General features: G+C 35.2%; 1 protein-coding gene across 23 annotated transcripts in view; it reads right to left on the reverse strand.

The window, feature by feature from the left end:
• Nucleotides 1-12,937, reverse strand: part of ABI3BP (ABI family member 3 binding protein) — a 162,622-nt gene that overhangs the window by 44,782 nt on the left and 104,903 nt on the right. For 15 of the 23 annotated variants that reach the window (XM_074595808.1, XM_074595835.1, XM_074595925.1 and 12 more), the window contains 12 exons: nucleotides 11,608-11,655; nucleotides 11,039-11,113; nucleotides 9,425-9,472; nucleotides 8,489-8,563; nucleotides 7,627-7,701; nucleotides 6,274-6,348; nucleotides 5,508-5,582; nucleotides 3,905-3,979; nucleotides 3,167-3,238; nucleotides 2,610-2,684; nucleotides 928-1,002; nucleotides 368-442 (listed from right to left, as the gene is read on the reverse strand). In XM_074595808.1, coding sequence (XP_074451909.1) covers nucleotides 368-442; nucleotides 928-1,002; nucleotides 2,610-2,684; nucleotides 3,167-3,238; nucleotides 3,905-3,979; nucleotides 5,508-5,582; nucleotides 6,274-6,348; nucleotides 7,627-7,701; nucleotides 8,489-8,563; nucleotides 9,425-9,472; nucleotides 11,039-11,113; nucleotides 11,608-11,655 — 843 coding nt within the window. The remainder of the gene's footprint in view (nucleotides 1-367; nucleotides 443-927; nucleotides 1,003-2,609; nucleotides 2,685-3,166; nucleotides 3,239-3,904; nucleotides 3,980-5,507; nucleotides 5,583-6,273; nucleotides 6,349-7,626; nucleotides 7,702-8,488; nucleotides 8,564-9,424; nucleotides 9,473-11,038; nucleotides 11,114-11,607; nucleotides 11,656-12,937) is intronic. The other 8 variants (XM_074595860.1, XM_074595772.1, XM_074595851.1 and 5 more) reach the window with 6 other exon arrangements.

Genomic DNA, 12,937 nt, shown 5'->3' on the forward strand with positions numbered 1-12,937 from the left:
GAAAGAATATATTACTCATTTTTGACATTTACATTTGGGAAAAGTTTTATGGATTTAGATTTAGTATTTTGTAAGGAAAAAGGTGGAAGCCAGTTACATCTGTGTTTGCAATGCAATACATCTGAGGATCCAATATGCAGCACTAATACTGTTTAAAAGCTTCGTATTGCCTTTGAGGCAATACTGATTAAATGTTGATTTTCAGAGCAATGAACGAAAAACATTTGATAAGGGCAAAAATAAATGTTCAAGTTATATATTTGAAATGGTTTTAAAGGTAATAATTAACAAACCCTTAAACCATACTGATTTTACTTAAGATATACTAACTCTCAATACAGCAACTTAAGAAAATCCTAAAAATTACCTGTACTGAATTGTGGAATTTCAGTTGCCAGAGCAGTTTTGAGCTTGGGTGAAATCTGGTACGTTTCATTGGGAACTGAAAGTAGAAATATTATTGCTTATCAAATGCAAATGATTTATTTTAAACATAAGACACCACAGTTGGAAGGGAAATTCAGACTATCTTTGTGCAGACCATAAACAAAAAGAGTCAGTGCTAGAAACCTGGCTGAAAATCATGCTTTTATACAGATAGATAAAAGACGTCTCAAGACTGGGAAGATATATATCACTAGTAAATCAGACAAAAGAAGAAGAGATGGTCAGGCAATGTTTTTTTATATGACTCCTCAGCCTTGTACATGAAGTACTTATTTCTAGAAAGAATTGCATGAAAGAAAAAATGTCTGGAAAATTAAACCAGCAACTTTTTGTACATGCACTGGAATGTGACTAACAAATGAAGATGTCATAAAGATATATTAAGGTATTTCTGTTTATTAAAGTGCAAGTTTAGCCATATAGCAAAAGCAGAGAAAGTAAAGCTTTATAAAAAATAAACTGACATAATATTCTCATTACCCAAAGTCATTTTGGACCCATCAACAACATGAACTGTTATAAGGTTAATTGATCCCAGGTGTGTTGCCCTTGGAGCTACAAGAAATAAAACATTGTTCTGTGAAAAGTGAAATTAAAGAAGTTGGATTTCATTAAGGATCTGTGTCGTTTGTTTCCTAAAAACCTATCTACACATCTGCTAAGACAATTTTAACAGACATGAGCCAGACACATGTTCTGATTAGTCTGGATGTATTTTCATGCTGACAGCCAGACGGTGCAACTATTCTGCTGGTCCCCCACCAACTTCAGGATAAATACCCTAAAGGTGGAGTTCTGACAGTCTTTGGTCTTATTAATTCGTGCTTCCCTAAAAAATTTCTAAAAGCTTGTAGTAATGTATTTATCTTTCAGATATTCCTCACTCACTCAAATTTGACTGAATTTAGGGAAAGATATCTAAGTTACTGGATGAAAAGGAGATTGGGAGGCAGACACACCCACTACAGGTGTCTTTGTCTTTCAGAAATAAGGTTAAAACTTGGAAGCTGGAAAGTAACCTACTTACTAGCATAAAGGGCATGGCTAAATAGTGCCGTTCGTTTTTAACAACTTTCCTAACAGTAGTGTATTTTGTACATGCTTCATTATAATGATTTAAAATTTAAAAGGAAAAGAATAAACCTATAAATTGTGTTTTTTAAAATTCTTCACCTAAAACTAACTTTGTAGTAGTACCAAAACATGGCATTCATTAACTATGACATGATTAGAAATAACTCTTTTTCAACTGAGACTTAGAACCTAACTTGGCTACTTAACAGAAAGCCTTTCAAAATAAGGACTTTAGAAAATAAATCTTTTTTCTGGACTGTTCAGTTTGATTTTCATAGTAATATATATATACAGTTCTTGAATGAACAGGGTCTCTGCTTAAATTCTTTTTGGCTATATAAAAAGGGCTATAAGTCTAAGTGACAAAAAGAGGGGAAATGATAAAACTGTTCACTAAACGATTTGCCTAAAACTAAAATATTACCAGTTTATAGGTTAGATAAGAGAGTAAGAAAGATTAGGAGCTGCTCTTTCTTATAACCATGTTGTCACTCCTCCCCTAACAATTTTTCTTTCTCCTGTAACCTTGCTACCTCATAATTTTTATGGAAATAGTTCACACCCGTGGTAAAGCTGAGGTATCATCATCCTCCATTATAACTATGCATCCCTAAATCTACTATACTTACTGCAGAAATCACTGATAGGAAGAAGGTACCTATACTCTTAGCATTTAACTATCTTGGACTGAGATGCTGTAACCTGAGTTTCAAAAGTACTTGAGAAATTGAAGGAAATGTATTTAGGGTAATAAAATCCCTGAAAAGAAAAGAACTTAGGGAAGCTGCCTACAGCAGTATATTTTTATTAAAATTAATCAAATTCCTCACATTTTTAATTACTACCTACCATTCAAGAAACAAATGTTAAAAAGCATAACCATCTTAACTTCTGCTCTTCATGGAAATTGATGAAATTCTTTGGCATTTTCTTCGATATAATTTATTAACACACTCTGAGCTGAACACTGATATTAATTTTTGTCTACATATCATGCATGTCACATGACAGCAGTACTGAATGACAGCAAAAAGTTTAACTAAGGCAGTGCCACAATAACGCTTTTAAAGTTACAAACTTTAAATTACCAGGTTTAGTCTGTGGTACTTCTGGCCCAACAGATGTTTTGGGTTTGGAAGGAATGAGCAGTGTTTCTTTTGGAGCTGAAGGAAAAGGAAAAAGATTATTATTGTATTCTTCAGGAGTCATGATCCAATGCCATATTTAGCCCACAGAAAATGAATGTCTCAAATGCCTGAAAAAAAGACAATAACAATTCCATGGCTTTCTGGAACCTGAAATAAAATGACTATCCAAAACACAGAAAAGTCCTAGCACTGTGCTGTAGGATAAGTTGAGTTAGTGGCTAAAATTCTTGCTCTAAAAGAAAAATTAGACCACTGAATTTGGCTGGAGATCTGATGAATACAGGCTTCTGACCAGATATGAGCTGTAGGCTATTTCTGCGTTACTTCTAGGATACAATTGAAACTCATCTGTATTAAGAAAGATGCATGTGTGTAAGCAGAACAAAGAACAGTGGAATGATGTTACACAAAATACCACACCAGAGAATGTTCTCCAGAAATTTCTCCATTGCAAAATTAAAATTACCCGCATCTTAAATTTAAGGAAAATTATTTACCCATTGTTGCCCAATGCTCAGTGATAGTAGAAGATTTTGTAATAATTGGTTGTGGAGTTGTCTGAGGTATTGCTGTTAAGGAGAAAATGTGAAGAATCTTAGAATATAAAACTGTAATAGAAACAAAGAAGCATTTGCACTATTATCTAAAACTTTCAAAATGCCCCAAACTAAAGAGTAGCAGAATATCTTAAAAATCAACTGCTCACAGATATCATTAGCTTTCTGTTAACTTCTTCTATACATTCCTTCTAATGTTAAAATGGGAAGAGACACAGACTTCTGTAACTATTTTTAAGACTACTTTTGTTTCAGTATAGCACACAATGTCAGTTGCTAACTGTACAAGCACATTGGAAAGGAGTTCTGTTGCATTTTATGGTTAAGAAAAAAAAAAAGTTCTCACAGAGAAACATCTCTGATTACCAGGAAGTAATCAGAGAGAATTCAATCTATCTAGCCACTGAAATTTGTCACTGAAATTTGTCATCTCTGTATTTTAGTCATCATTTCCTATATGTAATAGAAAGGAGGAAAAACATTTTTGATGCTATACTACAAATCCTACTATTATTTACACTGTAGTTTTGACATATTTTGCGTTGACTGACTTAAGTGTAATGCATTTGTTTCAGCACAAAATCAGCTACAAATGATTCCATTAAAAAGCACAAAACCCGAGGCTAGGGGAAAGAATGATTAAACACAAACACAAAACCAAAAGAATGACTCCATTACCAGGTTTGGTGTGTGGCACTCTTTGTTTTTCAGATGTTTTTGGTTTGGTATGAATGAAATGTTTTTCAGTTGGAGCTGAAATAAAAACAAACAGCACCCAGAACAACAATTGAAAAAACACACTGCTTTCATAGCACACAGGGAACATAAATATGATCTAATCTGCAATAAGGCAAATTATGTAAGGGTAAAGTTGAAAATCAATCAGTTGGAATTCCTGCAAACAAAGGAAGACAAATTAAATGGCCGCTGATACAAACAGACTTCCCCAAAATTATATACAAATCTGTAGCTTTGGATGAAGCAGTGAAGAATATAGTCACAAACCGCATATAGTAAAGTAATGGGACAAAAATAGAAAGTAGTAGCCTGTATCTTCCACATCTCCCTTACATGAGTATCTGAGGACAGGATCTATTTTTCAGTGGACCCTTTGTATTTGCCTTGATTTATAAAGTAACTTCTTTGTTCTTATGTGGGAACTATTCAATCTTGCTATCTTCACACTGTTCAGTTAAAAATGCTTGCCATGCAGGAATCGTTTACTGGAAAAGGTTACCTTAGCACTTGCTAGTCTGTAACCCACACCAACGTGGGAGGTCCTCAAAATATATGCCTTAGCCTGCGCATTCTTCATACCCCTTGCTCTGAAGAACTATTTTCTGCACATGAATATTACATCAGGTAGCCCCAGATGTGTACAACAGGGCACATAAACTTCATAAAGCTACATAAAGAGATATCAAATGAATATTAAGCTAAGTATCAATGCATACAGGGTATATATATTAAAATAGAAACATGATGGAAAGCATCTTTCATTTCCTATTTCTCAAAAAGAAAAAACATAGTTTGAAGATTATTAAATGGCTATTAATACTTCATTAATGATATCATTTCATTCTCAGAAAATCATGGTCAATGTCTGTCTCTGAAACTGGGGACAGAGAACTGATTATTAACAAAGATTGCTCAAACAATACTCCCGCTACCCAATCCTGCTTAGATTCATTGACCCTTATTTGGTCCACATCTGACGTTTAAGTTAAGAAGAAAGAATTCTCAGCCAATGTTTCATATATTTATGCAAGTTTTCCCAACATGGATGACTAGAAATTAGGAGAGAAGATGGCTTGAAGAACCAGTATTTGATTTGGAGGGTCACACAGCTGGTCTGATTTGGTATATCTTATGCTATAGTTGATACCTTATAATTTTCTTGCGATTTTTCTCTGTAAAATTGTACCATGAGGAGTGAAGGAGAAGAATATTTTAGGATGACAGCATCTATACCTCAGATGCAGAAATTAGAGGACTCACTACTTGCTCTTTAAATAAAGTCCCTTTTTACTTGAAAATATATATTATGTGAAGGAACTACATCATCCTCACTGGAAAGGCTAAAAGATGAGAAAAAGAAACTTGAAAAGTAGATGGGCTTATTCATTATTACCCACATCAATACCAAAGGACAAGCAAGTGTCTAGAAGCAGAGCAAAACTTTGTTATTAGTTTTAATGTTACACAATGAGCTTTCTCTAAGAATATCTTCTCTAACAAGAATGGAAAATAGAGTAATTGTTTATGAAATACACATGATTACCCAATGTTGCCTTTGTTCTTTCAGGAATATGAGGAATCATAGTAGTATCTGGTTCATGGAAGGTTGGAATGATTTCTGTTGGAAAAAATGTCAATAAATGCTCAGAATAATGAAGAGAATCTCCCTTTCCTCCCTACCCCCTTAAAAAAGCATTCCGTGATATGCTATATACACCAGGAAAGGGGTGTTTTAAAAAAGCAATGGGCATTTACCCTTGGAGATTTATGGTTACAAAGAGTTCAATTTTTTTGTTTGTTTTTAACATCTAGATACTTGAAAAACAACGATAATAACCCTTCAGTGAAACCCCTGATTGTTTTATACAGGTCAGTCAGATTTATGATGAGTCTCCCAATCAAAATACCACTGAAGGGAATCCTCAATCTAATCTGGATGAAAATGTATATATAAACGAAAAGCACTGCAACAGCTCTAAGAGGCTTCTCTTATAAGAGCTTCAAAACGTGGTGCAAACAACTGAAGTGTGTTGCACAGATACAAGCTGTGAATAGCTTTTTATCATTGATTTAAACATACAGGTCACTACTATTTCTTCTTCTGATAAAATGCACATAATATAAAATAGTCTCAAACTATTGTAGTTTCCATCAGTGGTATAACTTAACTGCAGCATTGCAAAGGTTTCTTAAGCTAGAACGATACCCAGGTAACAGCAAAAGTACTATTGACAACTCCCCCCACTGCCCACCCTGAAAACCACTGCTCAATTATCAACCGCAGCTTGACAAAAGACCGGATAATTTACCAGGCTTGCTGTATGGAGCATCTGGGATGGGAGGTGCTTTAGGTTTAAAGGGAGTATATTGTGGTTCTTTAGGAGCTGAAAGAAAAGACTTGTGTTAAGGGTTTATACTCTTCAGAAATTAGACAACTTTATTGCACAGGCACTGCATGCCTTGTGCTTGCAAACAAAAACAAGATCCTTACATGAGAGACTGAAAAATTGAGTGTCAGATAAATGCAGAAATTTAAAGAGAAAAAAAAGGAAGGAAAACATGGCTGGAAAATTGATCAAGGAAGCAAAATCTAGAGTCAAGCAACAAAAACTGAAAGAACACAGACAACTATTGTGGAGATGTTTCCATCTGTATTTCAGAGGTCATAACTGCAATACCCATGGCATGCTTGTCTCCTAGAAGTGTCAAAGGAATTACAATGTGTGTGAAAGAAAATTTCTGTGACGACAACAAAACAGCTAGGAATCTTTCAATACCTGGAACAGAGTGGAATTAAGTTCTCTAAGTAGAAAAGAAAACAAATCAAAACCCCAAAGAGAAGACAAGTGAAAAACAGACTAATGATATATAATCTTTGGTCCAAGGAGCAGCAGGGAAAAAATAATAATGACCAGCCCAAGGTAACATCTTGACCTGTTGCTGTCTTTGGTTGTTCGATTGCAAATGTAGTAGGTGTCAAAACTTCATAAAAACAAGAAAGTACACAGAATTAGTGATAAGTACAAGCAAAAGGGTAAAAGTACTCCTTTTTACATGACTAATTTATTTTCAAATTGGAACACGTACTTAAATTCTTTTTTTTTTTTATTAAATTATTTATTGGTGGAATTAGTGAATATACACTCACTTAAAAAGAAAGTTCAACTGATGTCTTCAGAACCACCGGGAGTTAGAGGGGTTTGCCAGTTCACTAGTATGTAAATCTCTATTATGTATATTTTTAAGGCTCGAATTCCATTACCAGGACACACAAACATATGAGTGGTTTGAGTTACAGATATTTAGAGTCATACATGAAGGCCCCCAAATATGTTTTTTCTAAGCATCTGTGCATAGGCACAGAACAGATGCAATTTCTTCCGAGAACATTCTTACAATGTTTGTTTGTTTTCTACCCTGCTATGCAGATTATTCATCAGTGACAGCTGTCATATGACTGAAAAGCATATACAACTCATCAAAACTCATCCATTAAAAATACAAATCAGCTCTATCTTCCTGTAAGCACATATTTAATTATCATTAGAAAATCTGCTTTTTTGTAATATGAAGAGATATTAATCAACACTTGATTCATTGAGGAAAGACAACCCGAAAGAAACCCTGAATATTCAAGCAGATCAAAACAACAATGTGTTTACCAGGTTTTGTGTGTGGTACATCTGGACTTGGTGATGCTCTGGGCTTGGAAGAGACTCGCCGACTTTCTTTTGGACCTGTGAAGACGAGCAAAGTTTTGAACATGTTATTGACGTTGATGATTCAACATATGTCTTTCAATTTTCCTGACAAGAGACTCATTTTCTGCAAAGAAATTTTTTACAAAGCATTTCTTCCATTTGAAAATAATCACAGAGATCATCTGTCAATGCAATCAACATTGTGTTAGTGCAGAGACTAAAGACAACGTGACTGTTACAGTGCAGTGTTGGATTAACTCTCCACTCGTCTCAGCTCTATCAAATAGGGCTTTCTACAGAGTAAACTGCTGTAGTTCTATCAGCTCCCCTAGCTGCACTTCTCAAGTTTCATATTCAAAAAATTTGCTGTTCATTTAGATCAACTTTGCATTAAAAAAAAATCTCCAGCAAAGCAGTCAAAGCAGAAGAAACATAGAAATTTACCACTATTTTTCAAATGGACAGAACTATTTCCAAAGTTCTTGGAACAGGAAAGCACAGTAATTTTACACTTGTAAATAAGTAACTAGAAAATACAAATACCTCTGTCACATTCTATGGAAATATGACACAAATTTTCCTATGTGCAAGGGCTCAAGATGAGTGTTAAGCCCCACATCCCTACCATTATGCAACTTATTGACATGTATAAATATCTAGCTGATTATCTTGTTCCATTAAGCTATATAGCAAAATTCGATTATGACAATAAACCAGCCTATTCAATAAGTATCTGTGTACCTTCAGAGAACTTACCAATTTTCACAATTTTCAAACTGATAAAACTTTCATGCACTAAAGGGCAAAATATTGATAAGCTTACTTGCTCTAGTCGGAGGAACACGTGGACTGGGTGATGTTTTAGGTTTGTAAGGCCCATGATATGTATCTTTAGGAGCTGAAAGAAAGAATCTGGGTCACACCACGCTAAAATTTTCCGAGATATCAGTGTCCACTACAACCCAAGAAAAACAAAGCAAAGATTTGAACCAAAGATATTCTATGGGACTGATGCAAAAGAGAAAGTGTTTTTGTAACAAAATCAGGCTATAGAGAAAAGAAATTATCTTGCCTGACATATCATCAACTAAGCATATGACAGAATTACTGGTTCTATTTAAGAAGAGGACTTAAAAAATAGAAGAAGAAAACAAAACAAGTAGCTTCAAATACAAAGACACCACTGCTCTGTAACGGAAGTTGTACTAGAATGATTCACAGTACCAGAGTTAAATGACACAAACATCTTAGTGAAATGGATCTGCCTTCAAGGAATCATATGACCCAAAGATCGCTGAAGTCATTCTGTTCTGACAGTGGAATTGAGGTTTGAGTGAAACAGAATTACTTTTCAGACCTCTATGAAGGATCAAATTTCATTTAGTAAAACTGGAGGGGAAGGGAAGCAGAGAGAGAAAACTTGCAGCATGCAGCTCTGCTCACCCAAACCATATGACCAACTAGAAAGTGCCACCTCTATAGTATGACTGAGAAGACATAAGTTAGGATCCTGTTCTGATCTGCCCTCTGCCTCTTATCATTAAATATTGAAGGAAACTGCCCTATGTTATATGCATAAAAACTTGAAAGGATCCTCCTCAACTGTTTTGTAGAAAATAAGAAAAGAGACAGAGAATCTTGACTGTTAAGTTATTAAGGCACATACAAAGACAGATGACAACCTTTCGCAGGTCTACCCTTAACGATTGTGTTGAAGAGGAAAGACAATATGTCTAATCAAGTAAGAAAGTATCATTACCTACTGTTGACTTTGGTTTCTCAGTTCTAAAAGTGATTGTTTCCAGAACTGCATTAGCATGATAAAAAACAAAAACAAGTATTACCAAGAACAATCAAAACATTACAATCACTGCCGCCACAATGATCATACCATCCTCGCTTCAGCAGATGACAGATGGTCACACCTTCTTGAAACTCAATACGTACCAGAGTATTATGCTGCTCAGAACTGGCTATAGTTCAAGGAAATAGCTATAATACAGAACAGAGCCCAAATATAAATCTGAAGCTTTAGTAATAAGCCACAAAGAAATTGTGTGTGGTTTTTGACCTTCAACTTTGTACACTTTCCTGACTTATTTCAAGGTTTTCATTCAAACAAGAGGCACAGACTTACTGGGTGGAAAAGGAACCTTAGTTGTCATCTTTCTGCCCATTTCTTCAGCAGCACTGTCTAATATCGCATATACCTTGGATAGCCATACTGGGTCTGGCTGGGATGGAGTTTATTTTCTTCATAGTAGCCCCTGTGGTACTCTGTTTTAGATTCATGACCAAGACAGTGGTGATAGCACACCAGTATTTTAGGGTGATACCACACCAGTGTTTTAACTATTGCTGAATAGTTCTTGCTACAGTATCAAGGACTTTGTTTTTCACTCGGCCCCCAGGCAAGTAGCCTGGGCTTGGGTAAGCCTAGGAGGGGCTAGCCTAGGAGGGGACACAGCCAGGACGGCTGAACCAAACTGACCAAAAGGATATTCCACCTCATATAATGTCATGCTTAGCAAAAAAACTGGAGGGTAGTCCTTCGAAAGGACCCACTGCTCCTAGACTGGCATTGGTCTGCTGGTGGTATGTGGTCAGCGGTTGCCTTTGTAACACTTTTCTTCCCCCCCCCGCCTTTTTATCCTTAACTTGTTAAACTGTTTTTATCTTGAACTATGATTTTTTTTCACTCTTTTGCTCCTCTGATTCTCTCTCCCAACGCACTGCGGGGTGGAATGAGCAAGCGGTTAGTGGGTGCTTAGTGGGTGGCTGGGGTCAACCCACCACAGCACCTCATGCAATTGCTAGTGTGAGTTATATAACTTTCTTCCTCTGTCCTTAATTAGCTCAGGGTTGTATGTTGCTCTATACCAAGCTGTATAAACTATATTATAGACAGTAGTACACATTCTTAAATCTCTGAACAACATCAGGGCTGTGCAAAAGTGAATTGAAAAGTATAAATGTATGAGTGTGCCTGGGAAATTTAAAAGAAGTATACAATTTGACAAATACAGATAAAAACCCTTCCTCTTTGCAATGACACCTCTCCTTTTCACCTTCGCTCTCCCAAAACTCAAGCAAATTCAGACAGAAAAGACCTATTTCCACTAACAACTGCACAGAAAATGCCTACTGTTGCAGTGACTTAAAATGTAAAAAAGAACTGAAGATAGAGATTCTAAACTTACCAGGTTGCTTATAAATTCCATATGTTGTGACATGATACTGGATTTTATCCCTCAAGGACAGCTCCAACATATACCCCTCAAGGGATACATTTAAACCTGAAGGTCCACTGATCACAGTAGAATTCATAAAACACACATACCAGTATGATAAGATAAAGAAATAATATACTTACCAGGTTTGGTTTGTGGCACCTCTGATCTTGGTGATGTTCTAGGTTTGGAGGGAACACGCTGTGTTTCTTTTGGAACTGAAATAAAAAAAAATGCAACTATTAAAATCTCTCAAGAACTGAGACTGACAGAAGGCATAATATTAGAAAAGAACACATGCCTTTGGGACCCTGTGGAAACACAAAAAGCTTGTACGAGTAATGGAGAAGTATGAATGTCTGGTACACAAAGAAATAGTGCTGATGGAGAATGTCTGTAACAGCATAACATAAAGCAAGGCCAGTATGGATGAGCTAGTATAAAAAATGAAGCAGCACATGAGAATAGAGACATATAGGCAAAGGTAGGCTGTGGTGCTTCCATCCACTTTACAGAACATATTTGTGTGAGAAAAACCAAACAAGATGATTATGAGTTGTTAGTGTAAAATTACAAAAAAAAAAATTACAGAAGGACTAAATTTAATAGTAAAAAAATATGGCAGTGGAGTACAATGAAGATGCACTTGTGATGCTTGGTGCATACTGAGAAGAAAGCTAAATGTGATGGTCCCTGTAGGTAAAACTGTTACCTATTGTTGGCTTTAGTTGATCAGTTTTAAGTGTTATAGATTCCAGGACTGTATCAGAAACAAAACATAAAAGCTATTATGAAAATTGAAGATAATAATTCCACTTACAATTAGTATTACTTGTCTAGTAACTGCATTTTGAATTATATAGTATGTATACCGCCTCATATTAAAACTGTTATATTAAACGAAGTCTCTGAGAAAGCAGTGTAAGCTGAAACATAATGTGAGCTTAGTTCTCCCATGGGCTTCAATGAGATATCCAAATATGTATCGCTCCTTTATTCAGAAAATGGCTTTTTAGGGACACAAATGTCTTCCCTTTGTGGTGTATTTCAAATGCAGTTTATATATACAATTGGAATCAGAGACCACTTGCCTGTTTTCTGGATGCTGTATTATTAAAGAGCATTACGGTGGATTGCATTGCATGATCACATACTTCAGCTCTAAACTGGTATGGATTTAAAATAAAACTGGGTATTTAAGGGGCATAAGGATGCAAAATTGATGCTATTTTCTTGCATTTCCCACATTAGAAACAGAGGCACAATAGAAATAGTGTCGTGTTCTGTTGTCAATTCTTCTGTATAAGTGACAATAAAAAAACCTTTTCTGTGTACCTTCTAAGACAGTCACAAGCTAAGTGGATGATGCTGTAAAAAAATTTATATTATAGATTCTTGAAGACACAGTAACTTTTTTTAAAAAAAACCAACAAAAACCAGTATAAACCTGTAACATTTGTGTGACAAAACCATTTTCTGAGATGGCCAGACTACCATAATAATGAAAAATGGCAACAGAAGTAAAATCTGAGTTTATGAGAAGTTGCATTTTAGGTTATGGTTTGGAAATAATGTTTTACAATCAGCTGCCACGGTTAAAAAATTATGAAAGAACAAGGATTTTGACTGTTTTCTACATGAGGAAATCATATTTAATAGATAACATCAGCTTTCAAAAATATTGCTCCATGTCTACAATTTCAAGATGTTCAGTAAAGTGATTATCATGTAATGTTTCACGTTTACCAAAAGATAATGTATGTTGATATTTGATACCCTTGCAATTTTCTGTTGATATTTCCAACTGGATAGCAGAGGCCAGAGTGTAATTTTTTCTGCCTGCCACTGAATTCAACTGTACTCACATTTAATGACATAGTATAAAAATCCAGTATTTTGGAATACGGCATAAATGATCATTAATGCTAATAAATATTAATATTTACAAAAAATAGTAACTGTGCACTGGGTAAGTTGCTCATTTATGCAGAAAATAATAATGTCATGAAATTAAATAATTGTGACTTAAAAGGAAACATATT

This window comes from Larus michahellis, chromosome 1, assembly GCF_964199755.1.
Source record: "Larus michahellis chromosome 1, bLarMic1.1, whole genome shotgun sequence".
Taxonomy (NCBI): domain Eukaryota; kingdom Metazoa; phylum Chordata; class Aves; order Charadriiformes; family Laridae; genus Larus; species Larus michahellis.